Raw genomic sequence first — 22,766 nt, forward strand, 5'->3', positions numbered from 1 at the left:
AAAAAAAAAAAAAAAAAAAGAAGCAAAAAAGGGAAAAATGGCTCATTACACAGAGATATTTTCACTTTTGACAATACACTATAGTGATAGAAAGCATAGGAACCAAAAACTTACTTGTACACCAACAGGGAAATCACAGTGACAAATATGGCCAAGCAGCCAACAGAGATGAGGGCACTATTTGCCATCCTTAAAGGGGAAGCTGGGTCTTAAAACAGAAGCAAGAGCATATTAGTTATGTCTTCCACCTAGAGGACATGCCACTTATAATGCCATTAAATAAATGAGGAAGGGAGCCGTCACAGAAGATGTATGGCTCCCTCTGGGCTTTCAGTAATCTTTTCTATTAAATAATACATAGTCTTTGGGTCAGTTTATCTTCTATTTAGAGAATGAGTCAGCATGTCTGGAACACTGTGGTAAGGGCTTGGGGTAGCGATGTCATGTCCTGGAGACACCTGTTCAGGTCTTGGGTGACCCAGGAACACCACTGTGGGGAAGGGCTCCTGTGATCAGGCGGCTGTGCCTCCAGCTTCCTCTCTCACCACCTGCCTTCCAGCGGTGATAAAAATCCTGGGAGTGGATACTCCCCATGCTCTTTCAGACCTTCATGTCCCTTGACAGGAGTGCCCTCCCCCTGGCTCATGCCTGGAATCCCAGCACTATGGGAGGCTGAGGCAGGAGGAACGTTTGAGTCCAGGAGTTCAAGACCAGCCTGGGCAACACAGTGAGACCCCCATCTCTACAAAAAATTAGCCTGGCATGGTGGCGCATGCCTGTGGTGCCAGCTACTCTGGAGGATGAAGTGGGAAGATTGCCTGAGCCTACGAGTTTGAGGCTGCAGTGAGCTGTGAATGCCCTATTGCACTCCATCCTGGGCAATAGAGTGAGACCCTGCTTCAAAAAAAATTATCAACTTTAAACTTTTCCTTGTAATATCTGTCACTGTTCACAGAATCAGGGACTGGTTCTTACTCTATCTAGAACTGTATCTTGTGCCTAGAACCGTGCCGAGCATGGAATAGATGGTCAGGGATATTTGTTGAAAGAATTGCAGGTGCTTCATGAATACCCATTGAATTGATGCGTAAAAGTCACTTCAGCTAAAAGTCTATAGGTTTGCCTTTGAAGAATGATCTATTTCTGAAATTCTGCCTTTGAAACCCAAGCTATTAAGCTACAATCCCCATTGAATTAAAAACCTTCCTTCTGAGCTCTCATTCTTTCTCTCTCTCTCTATGTCTCAGCCTCCCCTTGCTAAGTTTTGTATTTTTAGTAGAGACAGGGTTTCACCATGTTGGCCAGGCTGGTCTGGAACTCCTGACCTCAAGTGATCTGCCCCTGCTTCAGCCTCCTGAAGTGCTAGGATTACAGGCATGAGCCACCACACCTGGCTGGAAATACATGTTTTTGTTTGTTTGTTTTTGTGGCCAGAAATACATGTTTTAGAACATTTTACCTTATGAGATAGGCTTCAAGTCCAAAGGAGTTATAAGTGAATTAGCTATTAGATTGTATCTGACAATACTCAAATTAAGGAGTGAAGTGAGTGCTTTAATGCAGGGGTCCCCAACCCCTGACCGTGGCCCAGTACCAGTACGGGGTCCTTCACCTGTTAGGAACCGGGCCCCACAGCAGGAGGTGAGCAGCCAACGACTGAGCATTACTGCCTGAGCACCGCCTCCTCTCAGCTCAGCGGCAGCATTAGATTCTCAGCAGAATGCAAACCCTGTTGTGAACTGCACATACGAGGGATCTAGGCTGCATGCTCCTTTAGAGAATCTAACTAATGCCTGATGATCTGAGGTGGAACAGTTTCATCCCGAAACCATCCCCCTGCCATCCCCATTCCGTGGAAAAACTATCTTCCACGAAACAGGTCCCTGGTATCAGAAAGGTTGGGGACCGCCACTGTCATGTGTACACAACTTAACCTTTCCCTTTCATCCTACCATGTAGCACTTCTTCTAAGCCACAAGTCATATCACAACAAAGTTGATTATTGTGACATTCAGCTAGGGCAATTAGGGTAGAGCCCGAATTTAGGGGTTGGGGGAAGTTGGATGCCACCAGTAAATGCAAATTTCTAAATGAAATTCCTTTGCCTTCTTTGTTAACATTGTACCTTTCCGAGCATTAGGAGGGCAAAGAGTAGTTTTTCTGGTGAAGATGTGAGGTATAGTAAGTTGCTTTGTTACTGTGTCGTGTAATGCTCGGTGGAATTTGGGAAGGGAAAGAGAGGATACATGGTAAGTTTATACTGTGTCTCATTTCTCTTCCAGGCTTCATATTTTTGCACAGGTAGATTTTCATGAAAATGTCAGCCTCTCCTTTGCTGTTGTTCTCACTGGAGAACACTGTTACTTTTTGATATTGGCCTTTACACTTTCTCCTTGAAATAAAAATCTGCTCAAGCATGCAGTGATCATATCCGTTGTTACTGGTTCATGGTCACAGCTGAGTTTTTGTTTTTGTTTTGTTTTTTTTTCACCAAAAGGCTTTTCTTTGGCCATTATTTCACTGGATGTCTCATCACTTCCCTAAGTAGATTTGCTGTTGGATTATAATGCCAGTTCTCAAATCCTGATTAGTAAGAGTTCAACGAATTTTGCACTGAAATAAAATTAAACACTGACAATAAAGGCCTAAATAGCTTTAGCATTGGATACACACTTTACCTGCAATATGAAATGCTTGGATGGTCATAAAACAAACCTCACCTCTGTCAGGAACAGAAATCAGGGTGCCCGTGAGAGCCAGGCTTGTGTCATCCCCCAGGGTGAGGTTCACACAGTATGTCCCAGACCCATTGAAGGCTCGTCTCACAGTCAGCAGACAAGTCTCATCCACGTCCACAGCGTCGCAGACGGTGTTCCGGGCGACCTCACAGGTGGGGTCAGAAATGATGGTACAGACCTCAGTGGGAAGGCTGCCACAGGGGAGGTGGACGAGGGTGCGCAGGGCACAGAGACGGGGAGAGAGGAAGGTCAGACCCATTTTACAAGGGGAAGGTCATTACAATTCTACGAAATTGAATTCTGCCTGATTGTTACTCAAACTATAAGATGCCAAATTGTTAGTCTTACCATTTACTCTTAAGCAAGCCTGTGTGCTGACCTATACCATCCTCTGCATCTTCAGGAAAGCGAGGCCCTGGGGTGGAGGAGAAAAATAAGATCTCCCCCAGGGAGAACTCCTGACCTCAGGTGATCCACCTGCCTCAACCTCCTAATGTGCTGGGATTATAGCCTCCCAAAGTACTGGGATTACAGGCATGAGCCATTGCACCCGGCCCCTCTCAATAGCTTTTTGAAGAAAATAATATTATCCCATTTAACAGATGACAAACCAGCTCAGGGAGAGAGATTAATGAGTTCAAGTCGTACAAGCTGCCAGGAGAGGGGCTGGGATTTGAACAGAAGAGGTTTGATTCATCTATCCTTGATGCTAGGCTACCTGCCATTGCTGTCCTGACCACTATCTCATTCCTGGGCAGCCTTCTTGGATGGAGAGACCAGGCTCTGATGTTGGGCTGGTGGGATGGGGCCTGATATGGGGGACAGTCCATCTTCTCACCAGCCGGGCCTCCCACAGCAGCTCCACTCCCTGGATCAGCTCTCACTCTATTTTCTACCACCCTCACCCTCATTCTGGTCCTCTCCCAAGGTGGACAGCTTCTTACCTCTTCTTTCATACAAAATAAGGCCACATCTTCATATCACCTCATTCTCTTGATTACTTTATGTATTCACACACACATATATTTTAATTAGGTTTTATGTATGTGTATATATATATATACACATGTATATATATATATATTAACTAAATATACATTAACAAATTAAATCATTTGTTAATGTACATTTAACCGATATAGTATCTATATATTCATTCATTTATATTTAGCTTATTACATACAGTCATGACCAAATCATAGGAAACCAAACTACATAACAAATTGGAAAGAGCTTTGTAAATTCTGAGAGAGAGGATTATCAGGCGTTGGTAATAATGTTAGCACAGACAACTTCCCAGGAGCTTAACAGCGCTCATATGAGCCACACTCTTCTGGCTACAAGCCTTCCATCGGTAGGCACATTTTGTGATCACTGGGGGCCTCATTTGCCTCATCTGTAAAATGGGGAGGCTCATAGGATTGTCATGAGGATTCAATATGATAACAGGTGTAAGGTGTTAAGAATATAGTAAGTTCCCTGTGTACCAAAAAAAAAAAAAAAAAAAAAAAAAAGAATGTAATAAGTGTTCAGTTATTATAATTATTGTTCAACTTGATTGTTAAAGGTTTCTTAATTTCTCAACTGTAGCAAAACACGTGTGTGCTTGATAGCACCTCCTAGGGCCCTTCCTGTCTAGGGTTACCAGTAAATAGGAATTCAAATCAACTTAAAAGGGGTAACTGGTGGTCAGTGCCTTTGTTCAGACTTGGGGACCTCACTTGACCCATGCCTCTGTTGGAGATAATGTACTCACCTCCCTTGGCAGGTCACGACAAAGTCTATCAGGGAGTTGTCAGGCTGCGGCACCCGCATCAGGATGTCTGTCATCTTGATGATGTTAACCTCTATGATTCCCTCTAACAAAATAACCCCCAGAGAAAAACACATCAAAATACAACAGAAATCAAACCAAGCTAAACAATCACTCTCCTATAGACTGAATGTTTGGGTACCCCCAACATTCATATGTTGAACCCAAGAAGATAGTATTACAAGCCAGGGCCTGTGGGAGGTGGTTGGATTTTGAGGGTGAAGCCTTCATGAGTGGGATTAATGCCCTTATGAAGGAGACCCCAGAGAGCCTTTCGCCTCTTCCACCGCGTAAGGACACAGAAGACTGCCATCTGCCATCTGTGAACCAGGAAGTGGCCGTCACCAGACAGCGAATGTGATAGTGCCTTGACCTGGGACTTCTCAACCTCTAGAACTATGAGAAATTCCTGCTGTTTGTTTATAAGCCACCAGTCTATGGAATTCTGTTATAGAAGCCTGAATGGACTAAGGTAAAGCTCTTAATACATCAGAAAGTAAAAACATTAAAAAAGGAAGACAGTCTTCTTGCCATACAGAAACACATCACATCCAGGAGTCTACCCCCATAGCTTAGGATACGTATCCATGCAGCATTTTCAAAGTCAAACTGAACTGTTTTTCAACCCAACCTAGATTTTTGTTTCTAGAGCCTCTGTGTGCATCAGAAAGTAGCACTCTATCTTGGACGGTGTTTCAGGAAAGGGTAATCCTGGGTGGTCACAGCCCCAGGCTCAGGCTTTGGCCAGCTTACTGGGTGGCTCGGACTCAGGGGACACTGCTTGGGCTTCCACTTCCAACCTCACTCCCAGAACCAGCGAGCACAGGTTGGGCTTCAGTTCCCATCTGTCTTCTCTGTTGGATGCCTTAGGGCTGTGCCCAAATGTACAGCCATGTGTGGTAGCTTGCTCTTTCCCCTCTTCACATACAAGTGTGACTTTGTGAAAATTAACTAGGGGAAGACAGTGGAAGTTGTGAGAATGTGATGCTAGCCTTCCTTTACCCTATATACCCCATTCAGATGGCTGGGCTGCAGAGATGGGATACAGGCCCAGGCCTGGCTCATTAGTATGTGGACTTCACAGAAGTCTCATTTCCACCAGGATGTGGAAGGAAGGCCAGGGAGGCAGGTGAGAATCTAGAAATGTGTGGTGTCACCTTAGACAAGGAGAGGGGTATCCCTACCACCTACCTCCACCCCTTCAGAATTAGCAAAGAGAACAGGTAACCCTAGGTAGAGTCTAGCAACCTTTCTCACCAGTCCTTGTCTTCAGCCTTACCTACAATTGTGATGGTGGCGTGAAAGTGACCATATCTGTTAACCTGGCAGTTTTCATCAGGAATCTTACTCAGCCCTATGGAGTTGTCACCAGCAGGTCCTGGGGTGTTTGAGTCATAAGATTTCAGAGTAGTTGCTAAGAATGTAAAAGATATATATGATAGAATAAAAAATCTAAACATTTGTCATTTTCTCTTTAGAAAAATATCAGGAATATTATACTATGAAATGGCTATAGAAATTTGAACTAAATGTGTCATAATTCACACAGATGTGAGAGCTATAAGGTATTATAATTGCTAAATTATGTAAGTAAGCATAATCCCACATTTTGTGTTAACACAAGAAGTAAATAAAAGGTTGAAGCTGTATTAAAATGTGTGATACAATGGTCATGAAGAAATAAACCTGGCCATAATAGATGAAGTTATATTTTAATTTTGGAAGGAGGTATTCTGGGCTCAAATTCCAGCTCCCCTTGTTTTTAGCTGTTTGAGCTCATAGGCACATCATTTAATCTATTTTTGCCTCTATTTGCTCATCTGTAAAATAAGAACAACACTTACTGTCCTCTGGGGGCTGAACTATGAAACTTAAAGGAGATAAAGTATATAAAACCTGCTGATCATCACTGCTGCAGAGGGAGTACTTAATAAATCTCAGTTTCCATCTTCTAGTAATATAGGAAAAGGTCATTCTTTCCCTGTTTGAATGTCTCACAGCTCCAAAGCTTAAATTCTAAAAGTCTTACTGTGATTAACAGAGGTGTGAGGAAGGAAGGGAGGAAATACAAAGCATTTTTGAAAAATAAGTCTTGAATATAATTAAAGCAAAGACTCTAATGTTCTATTAGTTACAATTTAACAGGATCTAATTAAGATGTCGCTGCTCCTTTAGCAAGATAAAAAGTCTAGAAAGAAAATAATGATACTGAAAATACAATCTTATCTTCTTTTTCATTGCAAAAGACATGTGAAGTGGACTCAGTCTTGGGGAAGGGCATCAAAACCTCTTAAGAGCTGCATCTTTAGCTCAGTGACAAGTGAGTGAAGCTGGCTGGGAGATTTCTCCAGGGCTTCTCAGATCCGTCAGTGGGTGAACTTCCCTGTGATCTTCCTGGGCCCAGAACAGGCTTCTCAGCACAGTTGTCAGAACAGGTTCAGAAACAAGTGCTCCACCACACACACTTTGGGAAATGCTGCTCAGGTAAAGCCCAGAGAGGCCTAAACATTATGTTAGATCGAAGGCAGTGGTTTATCAGCAGGGATGCCTGTGGCAGCCTCTTGGGAATATTCCTTGACTTTCACATTGGTCCTCTGGAAATGACAAGACAGTCATTCTGTCTGTTCAAATGCTCTATTCTATAGTGATAGGATTGTTTGTGCAGGGCATTCAAGTTCAGTAGCTCTTCTTCAGAAAACTGCAAAACTTCTTTTGAAGTTCTCGACAGGCAGAATTTAGCTGTCAAGGTAGAGCGCGGAATCATAACCCTGCCATATTTTAAAATAAAGCTTCTCTTGCTCTGCATATGCTTCAGTACTAAAAACGAAATAAAACTTATTTTCTTGGCCGGGCGCGGTGGCTCACGCCTGTAATCCCAGCACTTTGGGAGGCCGAGGCGGGTGGATCACGAAGTCAAGAGATCGAGACCATCCTGGTCAACATGGTGAAACCCCGTCTCTACTAAAAATACAAAACATTAGCTGGGCATGGTGGTGCGTGCCTATAATCCCAGCTACTCAGGAGGCTGAGGCAGGAGAATTGCCTGAACCCGGGAGGCGGAGGTTGCGGTGAGCCGAGATCGCGCCATTGCACTCCAGCCTAGGTAACATGAGTGAAACTCCGTCTCAAAAAATAAAAAAATAAAAAATAAAAAATAAAAAAATAAAATAAAATACATATGGAGGCCAGGCACAGTGGCTCACACCTGTAATTCCAGCACTTTGGGAGGCCAAGGTGGATGGATCACTTGAGGTCAGGAGTTCAAGACCAGCCTGGCCAACATGCTGAAACTGAGTCTCCATTAAAAATACAAAAGAATTACCCAGACATGGTGGTTTGTATTGCCTTTAGTCCTGGCTACTAGGGAGGCTGAAGCAGGAGAATTACTTGAACCTGGAAGGCAGAGGTTGCAGTGAGCAGAGATTGCACCATTGCACTCCAGCCTGGGCGACAGAGTGAGATTCAGTCTCAAAAAAACAAAAAACAAAAACAAAACAAAAAAGCACATGGAGCTATGGAGCTTTGCAAACATTGTGTCTATAAAATTATAAAGTCAAGGTACAATTCAAGGGCTAATGGAGAGAAATGCACACCTTAAAAGACAGATGAGAAAGAAGATCAGCTTCATCCTTAATTCAGTATTTATGTCCCTGTTGCCCAAATAATGATGTGAGAGCTCTTAATTCTCTGTGAAAGTAGGAAAGTGCCACATGATATGATGTTATTTTATATATAGAGAGAGTATTACAGTAATCGGTATCGGGCTTACAAAAGGTTTTTTTTTTCTTTTCCAGATTTGTTCACAAGTCTGAAAAATGAACTATCGCACTGTTAGGTAAGGAAAGAGAATTCTGTGGCTTAAAAATAGCACACACGCATCTGTCTTGGGATTTAACTCCATCTCCCTGCGTCACCTCTTCAACTTGCTTCTGCCTCACTCCGGCATTTGCATTTGTTTTCTATTTTTGACTGTGCATTATTATGAAGCCACTTACCAAAGAAGAGAGAACATAATTTTTTTGCCAAACAATAATATAATGCTCAGTCATTCAAGCCCTTTAATATGGGCTGTATAGCTAGAAATGCGCCCTAGAAGGGACCCCTTTTAGAAACATCCCTCTGTGTTCTCCCTAATAGCTGGTTTAAGGCATTTTGGGGTTGACAATGGTTGATTTAACACTTCTTTTTTTTTTAGATGAAGTTTTGCTCTTGTTGCCCAGGCTAGAGTGAAGTAGCGCAATCTTGGCTCACCGCACCCTCTGCCCCCCAGAATCAAGCGATTCACCTGCCTCAGCCTCCCAAGTAGCTGGGATTACAGGCATGCACCACCATGCCCGGCTAATTTTTTGTAGCTTCAAATATATTTTTAAAAAATGCTGCCGGGTGCGGTGGCTCAAGCCTGTAATCCAAGCACTTGGGAGGCCGAGGCGGGTGGATCACGAGGTCAAGAGATCGAGACCATCCTGGTCAACATGGTGAAACCCCGTCTCTACTAAAAATACAAAAAATTAGCTGGGCATGGTGGTGCGTGCCTGTAATCCCAGCTACTCAGGAGGCTGAGGCAGGAGAATTGCCTGAACCCAGGAGGCGGAGGTTGCGGTGAGCCGAGATCGCGGCACTGCCCTCCAGCCGCTGGGGGATAAAAAAAGAAAAACCCCCTCTCAAAAAAAAAAAAAAAAAAAGCTAGCTATGATATAGTTTCTAAGAAAAACAAGCTAGTTTAATAAAAATGCAATTCAAAATAGACTAACATTAAACAACCTAACATTAAGTCTTTTACCAATCTGGAACTTCTTTTTTTTGAGACAGAGTTTTGCTCTTGTTGCCCAGGCTGGAGTGCAATGGCGTGATTTCAGTTTACCGCAACCTCCGCCTCCTGGGTTCAAGTGATTCTCCTGTCTCAGCCTCCTGAGTAGCTGGGATTACAGGCATGCATCACCATGCCTGGCTAATTTTGTATTTTTAGTAGAGACAGGGTTTCTACATGTTTGTCCGGCTGGTCTTGAACTCCCAACCTCAAGTAATCCGCCTGCCTCAGCCTCCCAAAGTGCTGGGATTACAGGCGTAAACCGCCACACCCAGCCACCATTCTGGAACTTCTAAACATTAAAGGCATCTGAAGTTTATTTTGAATTTTACACATGGTCCTCTTATTTGTAAAGAAGATTATTAATATTTATAGATAAATAAATTATTTCTAAAGGATTGCTAGAATGAAGCTGTATGTGTAAAGTTGTTCAATACAGTTATTGTTGTTGTTGGAATTAGGATTAATCTAATCATCCGTCAATATGAGAATGGTGGGCCGGGCACCGTGGCTCATGCCTATAATCTGTGTCTCAGACTATTAATACAGGGTGGCATTGAATCAATCATGCCTTATATGCACTTTGGAAGGCTGAGGTGGGTGGATCACCTGTGCTCAGGAGTTGGAGACCAGACTGGGCAATATGGGAAAACACCATCTCTACTAAAACATACAAAAATTAGCTGATCATGGTTGTGCATGCCTGTAGTTCCAGCCACTCGGGAGGCTGAGGCAGGAGGATCACTTGAGCCCAGTAGGTGGAGGTTGCAGTGAGGTCAGATTGTGCCACTGCACTCCAGCCTGGGTGTCAGAACACGATCTTGTCTCAGAAAAAAAAAGAAAAAAGAAAAGAAAGAGAGAATATTGAAATAAATTATAGTAGATACACTCTATGGAACACCATGCAGCCATTGGATAAAGTGAAATAGATTTATATGTATTAACAATGGAAAGATGTCAACAATCCTTGTTAAATTATGAAAAAACTTGTTAAATTTGAAAAAATTTGTAAAACAATATGTATAGCTTGAACCCATTTATATAACCAAATCAACGAACCTTATGTGTATATATAGCATGTTTATAAATGCATAGGAAAAGATCTGGAAAGGAATCCTCCCAATTATTAACAGGGTTTAACTCTTGGGAGGAGAGTATGAGTGGGGGCTTTTGCTTTTTACTCTAGACGTCTATATTGTTTTAATCTTTACTAAGGAATATGTGTAAGTTTTGTAATTTAAAATACTTTTGAGATAATCAAAATTAGTGATAACATGTTATTTTAACTTAGATATGCTTGATTTAGCAAGTTCTCATTTTATTGCTAACATTTTATTGTAAAAGTTTATTATTTATAACTAAGAGGTTTTTGCAAAAACAAGAAGCCCCAGAGGTCATGATGGACCATCATGGGCTTGGTCCATGGCGCCCTCTTGTGACCAGTGAGAGGATGTCAGCCTATTGCTATCCCGGGGTTCCTGGGGTGCCCAGTGCAACTGGCCCAGTGGGGAAGTGGTGGTGATGGCATGGGGTAGCGTGGGGAATGAGATGGAAGCCAGTGCTTCCCAAAGTAGACTCTTAAGGACTTCATGAATGTCCCCAGACTATTAATACAGGGTGGTGTTCAATTAACCATGACTTATATGATTTATTTCTCCACCAGAAATACTCTCAAGCTGCATTCTTTCTCAGGCCATTTGGAAATTGCCTTCAAGTACAGCTGTGTTTTCATGGACACTAGGTGGGTGGGGACAGGGTAGGGAAAGAAATTAGTGAGGGAGAGGAAGCAAAGTAGAAAGGGCCTGATCATTTACGAGGGGCCGGTGTGCCTTCTCATAGCCAGTGTGCTTTCTCATTTTTGTTTATCTGCTTAAAAAATGGCAGATAAACAAAAATGTGACAGGTTAGAAGAGGGGAGAGTGTGTACACACAGCAGGGGCCAGTGCAAATGAGGAGGGTCAAAGAGCTTTCTACAAGTCACTGAATTCTATTTGCAAAGTGACTTGAAATACATTCTCCCTTCTTCTGTGTTCTATAGGTGTAACATGGTGATAAACTGGCTTTAAAAAATCAACAGGTACAAAATGGAATCACTGCAGAGTCGCTACAATATCCCCGTAAGAAGGGATTTCATAGTATGACCTACGTAAATATTTTGTTAGACATTAAGGAACTCCCCTCAAAGATCACTGGAAAACCTTACCTGAAGAAGGGGTGGGTTTTGGAGGTCTGGGAGGCGGTGGCGGACAAGGTCCTGGTGCTGCGGCTTTTACAGTGAGGTTAAGGCTGAAAGTTCCATTGAGCACATACGTGTGATTCACGGTATTATTCATGGAAACAAACAGGCCAGTATTATCCCCGAAGCTCCATTTGTAGTTAATGGTAGAATAATTGAGGAAGTGGCTAGGATCATGAATCAGAACGTCAAACATAATGGGGAGATCTTTGAGGAAGGTTTCGTCGGATGAATTTCGATCATTCTTCTGGGACATGGTCACAAATACAGGAATCTGATCTAAAAGATACACCCCCCCAAAAGAAAGAAAGAATGCATGATTGCTTGATTGTAAATGGTGGGCTTCGATTATGCTTTTCAGTTAAAATAGCAAAATGAGGGATACTCTAGCATTATTTTCCTTTTCATATGCAAGTTTTATGGGGTTTCCCCAAGCTATTCTGGAAAACAGATGAACTACAACTAATTAGATATACAAGCTTAGGTAGGGCCCAGATAAATTGTAACCTAACCCCGAACACATGGCCTTAACTCTTTTTAAATCCATTGACGTCAACAGAATAAAGTGCCTCATCCTGAGTGCACACCACTCACCTGTTACCACGTACACATCTTTCACTTGTGCGATGGGAACATATGCCAGTCGGTGTCTTCTATAGACAGCCACTTCCATGAGTTGAGGCCCCAGTGTCACATTGGCTGTGTTCATGGAAACTCTCACTGAACATCCTCCCAATTTCTGGAAATACCGACCTTTGGGAGGATGGAAATTTTTAGTTATTGGCTGCACGACATCTTCATTATAGGAAGTTGTTCCTTAAAGACCAGCTGCCGCCATTTATAGATTGCTTGGAGGAGAGAAAATAGGGGGCCTATAGTGCTGCTTCAGAAAGGGAGATGGTGCTCATTTTAATGTAAAATCTTATAAAACAAACCCACAGTTACATGCATGTAATTGTATATGGTTGATTAAAATGAAAAAAACTGTTTATGGGATAATACAATTAGCCTTTAGTTTACAAATACTTTTCATGTTAAGTAATATGACACCTGAAATACATGTTTTCCCCAAAGAAAATACATTTAATATAATGATGAGGTGTCCAGAAGACTTAAAAAAAATTATTTATCTGAAAACCTACCTCATTTTTGTTACTATTTCCCTATATTGTTAAATGGCTTTTTAAAAGGGGACTGGTATCCTCCATCTCCTAATAGTATTTGTATTATAAAAATACAGTAATTCTTTGGGAGGTTGAGGCGGGCAGATCATCTGAGGTCGTCAGTTCAAGACCAACCTGACCAACATGGAGAAACCCCAACTCTAATAAAGAAAAAAAAAAATTAGCCTGGCGTGGTGGTGCGTGCCTGTAATCCCAGCGGCTGAGGCAGGAGAATAGCTTGAGCCCAGGAGGTGGAGTTTGCAATGAACCGAGATTGCATCATCGCATTCCAGCCTGGGCAGCAAGAGTGAAATGCCATCTCAAAAAAACAAAAACGAACAAACAAACAAAAAACAACCAGTAAGTGATGAAATAGAGGATGAGATAAAAAAGAATGGAGTGGTTCCACAGGCACTTTCCTAGCACACCCCTGAGTCATTCCTTTCCTTTCTCCAACTCTCCGTGCTACTAGCTAACAGGTGGAAGTAATTCCTCTGCTTCAGGGCTCAAGGCATTTAAACAAATTTTAAAAACCTGTACCTCCTCTTGCTAGCATTCCCAAATGAAGAACTTTCTAATTCCGTCAGGGGGCCTGGCTTAGACCTGTCACTGCCTAGGTATCTTAGGTGGAATGCTTTCGAGACCAGGTTGTTTCAGGACCCCGTTTATCACACCGTCAAACGTGTGAGAAAAACACACTGGTCTCTTGAGCAGTGTGTGATTTGGAATCCTCCTTCACCTTGAGATGCAGGGATAGTTCCATCAGAAGTTATAAGGGGAAGGGGTGTCTCTCAGGGTTTATTCGTGAGGAAAATGTTAGTTCCAGGTCTGAGAGGTGAGACCATACTTAATTGAGGGAGAATATCAGTGAACTCTGAGACCTCGGTAGAAGACAGAAATTCAAGACAGTCTTGTTAGACAAATAGAGCAATTTCTAGGCTGAAGGTTGATTTTAAATACATGTTTTTGATCTAGTTAAGTTACTGGGATGTTTACTAGGCCAAAGAGTCCAGGAGTGTTAGTGAATATAAGCGATTCCATGCAAACTGTCAGAATTCTGTCATGAGAGTGACAAGTCAAAGAAATAATGTTTGGTGAGCTGGCTGACAGGGTCATAATGGTAGTGAAAAGTAAGTCAGCTTTAAGGCAATTGATTTAGATAGATGAGCATTTTTTTTTTTTTTTTTTTTTTTGCAGACGGAGTTTCGCTCTTGTTACCCAGGCTGGAGTGCAATGGCGCAATCTCGGCTCACTGCAACCTCCGCCTCCCAGGTTCAGGCAATTCTCCTGCCCCAGCCTCCTGAGTCGCTGGGATTACAGGCACGCGCCACCATGACCAGCTGATTTTTTGTATTTTTAGTAGAGACGGGGTTTCACCATGTTGACCAGGATGGTCTCGATCTCTTGACCTCGCGATCCGCCCGCCTCGGCCTCCCAAAGTGCTGGGATTACAGGCTTGAGCCACCGCGCCCGGCCAATAGATGAGCATTATATCTGACATAGCTTATACTCTGTTCAATGGGTATGTATTGTTAATATTTTGTCCCGATTTGTAAATAATTGAAGGAAGAGGAACTCTAATTTGTGATGAAAGAGGAAACATTTAGAAATCTGGAGGCTGCTCAATTGGTAGCAGTTTTCAAATACTCAGTACCAGGTGGCACCTGGTGACATTTTAAACTAAGAATTTAGCAGCCTAATTAATAATAACCTAAATATGCTCCTCCTAAAAGTAATCATTTCCCCAATAATAAAGCAACATGAATACCATTTGTAATTTAAAAAAAGGCCGAGTGGGCCAGGTCAAAGCAGAACAGTAGTTATTTTATTTCTACACAATGGAATATTATGCAGCCATTAAAATAATGTATGAAAATTTAAAAAATCATATTATCAAATCTCATGATAGTAAGCAAAAATGTGTATGTGATCTTAATAATGACCTTAATAAATACTAGCAAAGAAAACACCATAATATTAACAATGATAATCATCTCTGATGTTAATTGTGGATAATTTTTTTTGCAATTCAAGAAAAAGATGTTAAGAAAAATTATGGATAATTTTTATTTTTTATTTGTACCTTTTCTTAGGATTCCCTACAAACAAATAGCACATGCCTCTTTAAATCTTAAAAATTTTTGAGAACATAAAAAACCCAAAGAAGAAATCAACAAATGCTCATCCATGTGCCATTCTTTTTTTTTTTTTTTTTTTTTAAAAACAGAGACTTGCTCTGTGGCCCAGGCTGGAGTGTAATGGCACAATCTTGGCTCACTGCAACATCTATCACTGGGATTCAAGCAATTCTCCTGCCTCAGCCTCCCAAGTAGCTGGGATTATAGGCGCCCACCACTACACCAGGCTAATTTTTGTATTTTTAGTAGAGATGGGGTTTTGCCATGTTGTCCTGGCTGGTCTTGAACTCCTGACCTCAGGTAATCTGCCTGCCTTGGCCTCCTAAAGTGCTGGGATTATAGATGTGAGCCACTTCACCCATCTTGTTATGGTTTTAGGTAGAAAAAAATTAAATAGTTTTGGTTTTTTGAAAAAGAGCTTAATCTTTTTGTTTTTCTCTCTTTTTAATTCTTCGGTGTCATGGAGATCTGGCAAGGTTTAACGAAGATTTCATTTTTATCTCACACTGTCAACCCATGCTAAGGAAAGTTAGCAGGGTAACTGTTATTAACTCTTAGTGTTATCGTTCTCAATTACAGAATAAGAAAAGAGAAGTTTGAAATTTTAAGGAAAGGTAAAGAAGAAGCTTAGCAGTTTGAAAAAGCCAACCAAGTGTGTGGAAGACGTAGACAAAATTCCATCTTCTCCATCTGGGGTGGTGAGGAAAAGGTTTCCCATCGGGGAAGATGTTATGATGGCTTTGGCCGGTGCCATTTTCCCAGTCACTGTCCTCTGACCATGCTGTCCAGTTGTAAACATATGGATCAGCAGATAAACCAGTCTCTAAACAGAGAAAGAAACCAATCATGAGTGTTATCTGGGCTCAGAAAACTCCATGTGCATGCATCACTGAATTAAACACTTTTTTGTATTTTTTCATAACTAGTTTAAAAGTAGTTAGAGAACTAAACACTTACTATGTAGAACTCACCCAATGGTATGCCTTCGGTTTGTGCACTTTTCTGAATATGCTATATTTCAATGAAAGTTCTACACAAAGCAATTATTCAGGCAAGTCCAATGTAGAGGTATCGTTTAACGTATTTTTCTTTCTATCAGGTTTCAAAATCAAAATCCTATTCAAACCAAACTGAGAGATACTTTATCTTTCTATTTGGACACATTCTATCTGCTGGTTTTTTTCCTGACACATTTGACCTCATGACTATTTATTCGTAAAGACTTCCGCACACATGTCTTAGAATAAGAGCGTTTTCCTACACAGCCATGACACCATGATCACCCCAATCAAGGTATGCATATTTTGGGGGGGCTATTTTTGGTGCTTTAAATGATTTTAAAAATCCCTCTTTCCCTCTCTAGATAAAGATAGATAGATATTGCTATCCTATATCTATATATGGTTATAGTTATATGGAGAGAAGCAGATATGACAGATGACTGTAGTTAACAACAATTTATTGTATATTTCAAAACAGCTAGAAGAAAGATTTGAGCTGGGCCCAGTGGTTCATACCTGTAATCCCAGCACTTTGAGAGACCAAGGTAGGTGGATCACTTGAGGTCAAGAGTTCAAGACCAGCCTGGCCAACATAGTGAAACCCTGTCTCTACTAAAAATACAAAAATTAGCCGGGTGTGGCGCACGTGCCTATAATCCCAGCTACTTGGGAGGCTGAGGCAGGAGAATCGCTTGAACCTGGGAGGCAGAGGTTGCAGTGAGATCGTGCCACTGCACTCCAGCCTGGGTCACAGAGTGACACAGTGTCACAGACTCTTAAAAAAAAAAGGAAAAAAGAGAAAGATCTGGAATGTTCTCAACACAAAGAAATGATAAATGTTTGAGGTGATGGATATCCCAATCACCCTGATTTGATCACCATAAATTGTATGCATGTATCAAAGTATCACATGTACCCCAGAAATATGTATGATTATCATGTATCAATAAAAAATTAATCAAAAAATGGGCAAAAGATCCGAGTAGACATTTCTTAAAAAAATACAAATGGCCAACAGTATATCAGTGTTGGTAGGAATGTAAATCAGCATAACCACTATGGAAAACAGTATGGAGGTTCCTCAAAAAACTAAAAATAGAGCTACTGGCGAGGCGCGGTAGCTCACAACTGTAATCCCAGAACTTTGGGAGGCCAAGGTGGGTAGATCATCTGAGGTCAGGAGTTTGAGACCAGCCTAGCCAATATAGTGAAACCCCGTTTCTACTAAAAATACAAAAATTAGCCGGGCATGGTGATGCATGTCTGTAATCCCAGCTATTTGGAAGGGTGAGGCAGGAGAATCACTTGAACACCAGAGGTGAAGGTTGCAGTGAGCCAAGATTGTGCCACTGCACTCCAGCGTGGGTGACAGAGAAAAACTCCGTCTCAAAACAAAACAAAACAAAAACAAAAACAAAACCCAAAACAAAAAACAGTTGTTTCAAAAAAGGTGAGAAAAATGTTACAAAATATTAAATGCTTAATTCTTGTTAAACATAAAATACTTTCCATAAAGAATGTTTTCCTCACAGGAAGATAAAAAATTAATAAAGAATGAATATATTGACAGCTTAATAAAAGTTCTAAATAACAAAATCAGATCATAAGTGCATTATTAAATAGCCTTGTTACTGACTGAAGAATCTCAATAATTAACTCCATTTTTTGAGCATGTACCATTCTACCAAGATAATTTCCCTTGATATATTTGCGCCATTGGTTGTCTTTAACATGGACAGAGAGCTTATTTCTTTCACTAAGGGCAAAGAAAAACCAAAATATACACATTTTAGCATGTGCCAGCAACACAGCATTTGCTTAAGAAATCCTTGACAGAGTGTCACCCTATTGCCCAGGCTGGGTGACAGAGCAAAACTGTCACCCAGTGGCGTGATCTCAGCTCACCGCAACCTCCGCCTCCTGGATTCAAGTGATTCTCTTGCCTCAACTTCCTGAGTGGCTGGGATTACAGGCACGTGCCACCACACCCGGCTAATTTGTGTATTTTTAGTAGAGACAGGGTTTCACCATGTTTGCCAGGCTGGTCTTGAACTCCTGACCTGGTGATTGGCCTGCGTCAGCCTCCCAAGGTGCTGTGATTACAGGCGTCAGCCACCACGCCTGGCCAAATTGGCTATTCTTTGAGTAGCAAAGAGTTCCAAGTAATAAAAGCAAAATATGAGAATCAACAAGGTATTCTCTGTCCAATCAAGTGGACACTAAGGAATAGCAGGGGCTGATGGTGTGGCTTTGGAAGAGGGCTCCAAGCAGGGCAGAGCCACCAGTTTGCTGCAGTAGGTTGATGTTGATAGAGGGGCTGTGTAGGACCACACACTCACCCTCTCTGTCATCCAGCTTGTGGAGTGCAATGGCAAGGGATGAGAGCAGCATCTTGTACTTACAGGAGCACCTGTGACCATTAAGGTTTAGAAATTACGTCTCTAAGTACCTTAGGAGAATACTGTGTTCTTACCATTTCTGCAGTTCTTCTCATAGACTATGTTGCCATCGGTGTCTTCCTTTTGGCATCTAGGGAATACCAGGTTCACCACAAATGTTATATTTGAGCCCACGAGGGCTGGTGAGTCACTGGTCAGGACCGCCTGCACACGGCCTCCTAGGGCATAAAAAAGTGGGGCTCAATGATCCAGCATCTTTCTCCTTTCATTCATAAACAAACATTTAGAGGTAAATTTATTATTAAGGACCAGAGGACCCATATGCCTCTTTATATTAAATTTATGTTTTGTATTCCTCACTTTAGCTTTCAGAGTATAACACTCTAGAAGATAAATTACAAAATAAATCAGACGAGTTAAAGAATTCTCTAATCACAGCAAGAACATTTACCTATGATAATTTAACAAATCAGCTCAGTTGGGCTAAGGAGACAAGTTTTAAAAGTTTGCATTTTTAAATCTCAAAACCAATGGTTGAAGGATGCATTCCTTTATCTAAAAAGAAAGATTTTCAATTTCTGAAAAGCCACACCTTTGAGACCATAAAAATGGCTTTGGAGTGACTGGGTTTCTGAAGATGCCCATTCCCAGCTTGGTTACATAGATTTAAGGCTAAATCTGCTCACTCTTCAAACTATTCCAAGAGCTACCCATTTGGAAATTTCTAAGTTTACTTGTGGCTTAGAAAGTGATAGTTCTGGGCTTAAGAAAACACTGCCAAATCCAAATATTCCCCACTTGGTAATGAGAGCACTGTCGTTCGTGAAAATGACGTGAGCCATGTGATCTAAAAGGCTTTACCATCTACAAGACTTACTGAAATAGGAAATTGCAGGTGTTTGGGTTGAATCTTTTGACTTACCCTTCCAGGCGTTTTTCCACCTCATGTCTCCCCTCTTCCACACTGGGTAGAGTTTTTCATTCCAGTCATTTTCATCAGAAGACCAGCCATTTAATTGGTTGTGCTCCCTCGTGTAAGGAGGTGGTCTTTCATTGCCCAACACATCATGAAATCCTGTATCAATATTCAAAAAACAAATTCCATTCTTCATTTAGTAATCACCTAACAGTGGTTAAAGAAACTTTTATTTCTTACTGTTGAAAAGCATATACATAATATATTCAGCATATCAAGTAAACAAAGGGTGCTCTTTTTTTTTTTTTTTTTTTTTTGAGAGGGAGTCTCGCTCTGTCATCCAGGCTGGAGTCCAGTGGCACCATCTCAGCTTATTGCAACCTCTGCCTCCCAGGTTCAAGCGATTCTCCTGCTTCAGCCTCCTGAGTAGCTGGAATTACAGATGTGCACCACCACGCCCAGCTAATTTTTGTATTTTTAGTAGAGACGGGGTTCCACCACGTTGGTCAGGCTGGTCTTGAACTCCTGACTTTGTGATCCACCGGCCTCAGCCTCCCAAAGTGCTGGGATTACGGGCATGAGCCACTACACCCAGCGAGTACTTTGTTTTTTAAAGGAAGTCTACTGGAAATACCTTGATTACAAACATTCAGACTCTATGCCTTATGTACTTTAAATGAATCAAATACAAATTTTGAAAGTCAAATATTTTTTAGCTATCACTTGGCTTCTCAATATACATCCTCCGAATATTTGCATTTGATACAATATTATTAGGAAAACACAGATGCCAATGATCTTCAGACCAGTTTTTGCATTTTTTCCCCCATTCTGAACGAATTATTCCACTTGGCTAAAGGAATGCCAGGCTCAGGAGTGCCTTCAAGATTCCAAGTGTTGGACCAGGAAGTTTACTGATAAACAGCTTTTTAACGGTCTGTCTTGGTGAATGTTCCATATACTTTGTGTAGTCTACATTTGTTAGGTAGAGTGTTTTCTTTTTAAATGTTGTTTATGTCAAGCTAGTTGATAGTGTTTTCTGTCTACTTATTATTTCAGTTACTGAGAAAGAAATCTTGAAATCTTCAACTATAATTGTGGTTTTTTCAATTGCTGATTTTCTGTCTACTTATTATTTCAGTTACTGAGAGAGAAATCTTGAAATCTTCAACTATAATTGTGGTTTTTCCAATTGCCCGTTTCTTCTTCCGGTTTTTGCTGTATGTATTCTGAAGCTTTGTGGTCAGGCACATACAATATGTTTAGAATTGTTACAGCTTCCTGACGAACTAACCCTTTTCTCAATAGGAATTGAGGCTCTTAGGCCGGGCGCGGTGGCTCAAGCCTGTAATCCCAGCACTTTGGGAGGCCGAGGCGGGTGGATCACGAGGTCAAGAGATCGAGACCATCCTGGTCAACATGGTGAAACCCCGTCTCTACTAAAACTACAAAAAATTAGCTGGGCATGGTGGCGCGTGCCTGTAATCCCAGCTACTCAGGAGGCTGAGGCAGGAGAATTGCCTGAACCCAGGAGGCGGAGGTTGCGGTGAGCCGAGATCGCGCCATTGCACTCCAGCCTGGGTAACAAGAGCGAAACCCCGTCCAAAAAAAAAAAAAAAAAAGGAATTGAGGCTCTTAATCCCTTGTTCTAAAGAATACTTTGATATGAATACTTAGTGTTTAACTGGTATATCTTTTTCCATCCCTTTTACTTTAAAAAAATGTTTAGACTGATATGTTTCTCCTCATCTTTACATTTTAAACCTATGTGCATTTTTATATTTGAAATGAGATTCTCAAAGAGAGCATATAATTGGATTTTTAAAAATCCAGTCTGACAATCTCTGCCTTTTAGTTGGAGTGTTTAGATAATTCACATTTAATGTAATGATCAATATAATGAAGTTTACTGCCTTGTTATTTGTTTTCTATTTGTCCAATCTGTTCCTATACTATACTCTTTGGGGTTATATTTGGATTCCATTTTATTTCTATAACTAGCTTGTTAGTGATAGCTTTTTACTTATTTTGTTCTGAGTAATTGCTCTAGGCTTATAATATTACAGTTCTTTTAAAATTCTTTCTAATCTTGAGTTAGTGGCTGCCTTTTTGCCTTGCCTGACCGGTCTGGTGGTCACATGAATTGTAGCAGACTGCTTGGTTGCCTCCCAAGATGCTGTTCCCTGCCTGCACCCTTCCTTCTTTTTCCCCCTTGCTGGCAGAGTTTCTACTCTAACATTCCAAAATTCCGGAGTATCACTTCCTAGCTTTCCTTACAATTTGGGCAGGAGCAGATGATTTGATCCTGGCCAATGAGAGCTGAGAAGCAGTCTTCTGGGTGCTTCTGGGAAAGGTTTTCCTCCTTTATAATAAGAAATACGTGAGAACAAACTCAATTTTTTCCTCTCAGAATTGATTTTGGAGATGGCAGTGTAATGATGTGATGCCCAGAGCTATGACAGCCATATTTAACTATGAGGACACAAATCTGAGGAAACAGCCAAAACATTAAGGATGACAGACTGGAAAGATGAAAAGAAATGGAGCCCTCTATGAAACTGTTGAGCTGTTGCTCTAGTCCTGCTTACCTCTGGACTGACTAACATAATAAATGTCTTAGCCTATTTTGTTACAGCCCAAAGCTCAATTGTCTGTATTCCTCAGCCAATGGTCTTAAATTGTTCTCCCATTAATTTCTATGGTTCTATGTCTTGGCCTGGCTGTAGACTCTTGGAGGACAGAAACTCTGTCTTGCTCTTCTCTTAAATCCTGGAAGACATCCACCATGAGATGTGGTATTGAGTGCGTGCTTAGAGAAGCCATACTGGATGCATGACTCTGACCTCCTTCTTCTATTCCTCTTTTCTGGTAGGAGAATGGAGCAGCACGTCCCCTTCTTCTCAGGGAGGCAGAGAGAATGGAAAGAACAGCGAATGAGGAGTCATGGAACCTGTTTACTAGCCTTAGTTCTGATACCAAACAGGCTGCGTGACCTCAGGACATGTGTCTTCTCTGGGCCTTCAAATCTGACAAAAGCCAAATGTCCTATGATTTTATGAGATTGTTCCTATTTGGAAATAGATACTGAGGAGAGGACATTTGTGTTTATCAGTAAATATTTGTAACTGGAAATTCAGTTGAGTCTTATGAAAAGAACTAAGATTATTTAGTTCAAATCCCTTCATTTTCTATATGAAGAAATTCATGCCTAGAGAAATGATATGATTCACCTACAGTCATGTTTAGTAGAAATCAAGATTTACATGTTTTGATTCCCAGGACTAGTTCTTTACACTGTTCCAGAGAGTCTTCCTCTTCCTCAGATCTTGAAAGAAAGTTATTGTTTCCGGAAACATAATCAAAACACAAATTTGTCTCCTGATTTTAAATGTCAGAAGTCAAGGAAAAGTACATACTTAAAAGGAGAGCTACAATGGATAGACACATAAGTCAATGGAATAGAAGAGAGAATGCAGAAATAGACTCACACAAGCGTGCCCTACTGGGGGTGTGTGTGTGTGTGTGTGTGTGTGTGTGTGTGTGTGTGTGTGTGTG

General features: G+C 41.3%; 1 protein-coding gene across 1 annotated transcript in view; it reads right to left on the minus strand.

The window, feature by feature from the left end:
• The window catches only part of GPNMB (glycoprotein nmb), a 29,102-nt gene that overhangs the window by 1,965 nt on the left and 4,371 nt on the right, over positions 1 to 22,766 (minus strand). The window contains exons 2-10 of the mRNA XM_032286998.1: positions 19,218 to 19,370; positions 18,370 to 18,513; positions 15,545 to 15,718; positions 12,189 to 12,347; positions 11,562 to 11,873; positions 5,831 to 5,965; positions 4,495 to 4,597; positions 2,721 to 2,929; positions 115 to 208 (exon numbers count right to left, since the gene is read on the minus strand). Of these exons, the coding sequence (XP_032142889.1) occupies positions 115 to 208; positions 2,721 to 2,929; positions 4,495 to 4,597; positions 5,831 to 5,965; positions 11,562 to 11,873; positions 12,189 to 12,347; positions 15,545 to 15,718; positions 18,370 to 18,513; positions 19,218 to 19,370 (1,483 nt within the window). The remainder of the gene's footprint in view (positions 1 to 114; positions 209 to 2,720; positions 2,930 to 4,494; positions 4,598 to 5,830; positions 5,966 to 11,561; positions 11,874 to 12,188; positions 12,348 to 15,544; positions 15,719 to 18,369; positions 18,514 to 19,217; positions 19,371 to 22,766) is intronic.

This window comes from Sapajus apella, unplaced genomic scaffold, assembly GCF_009761245.1.
Source record: "Sapajus apella isolate SASKATOON/1434 unplaced genomic scaffold, GSC_monkey_1.0 scaffold19, whole genome shotgun sequence".
Taxonomy (NCBI): domain Eukaryota; kingdom Metazoa; phylum Chordata; class Mammalia; order Primates; family Cebidae; genus Sapajus; species Sapajus apella.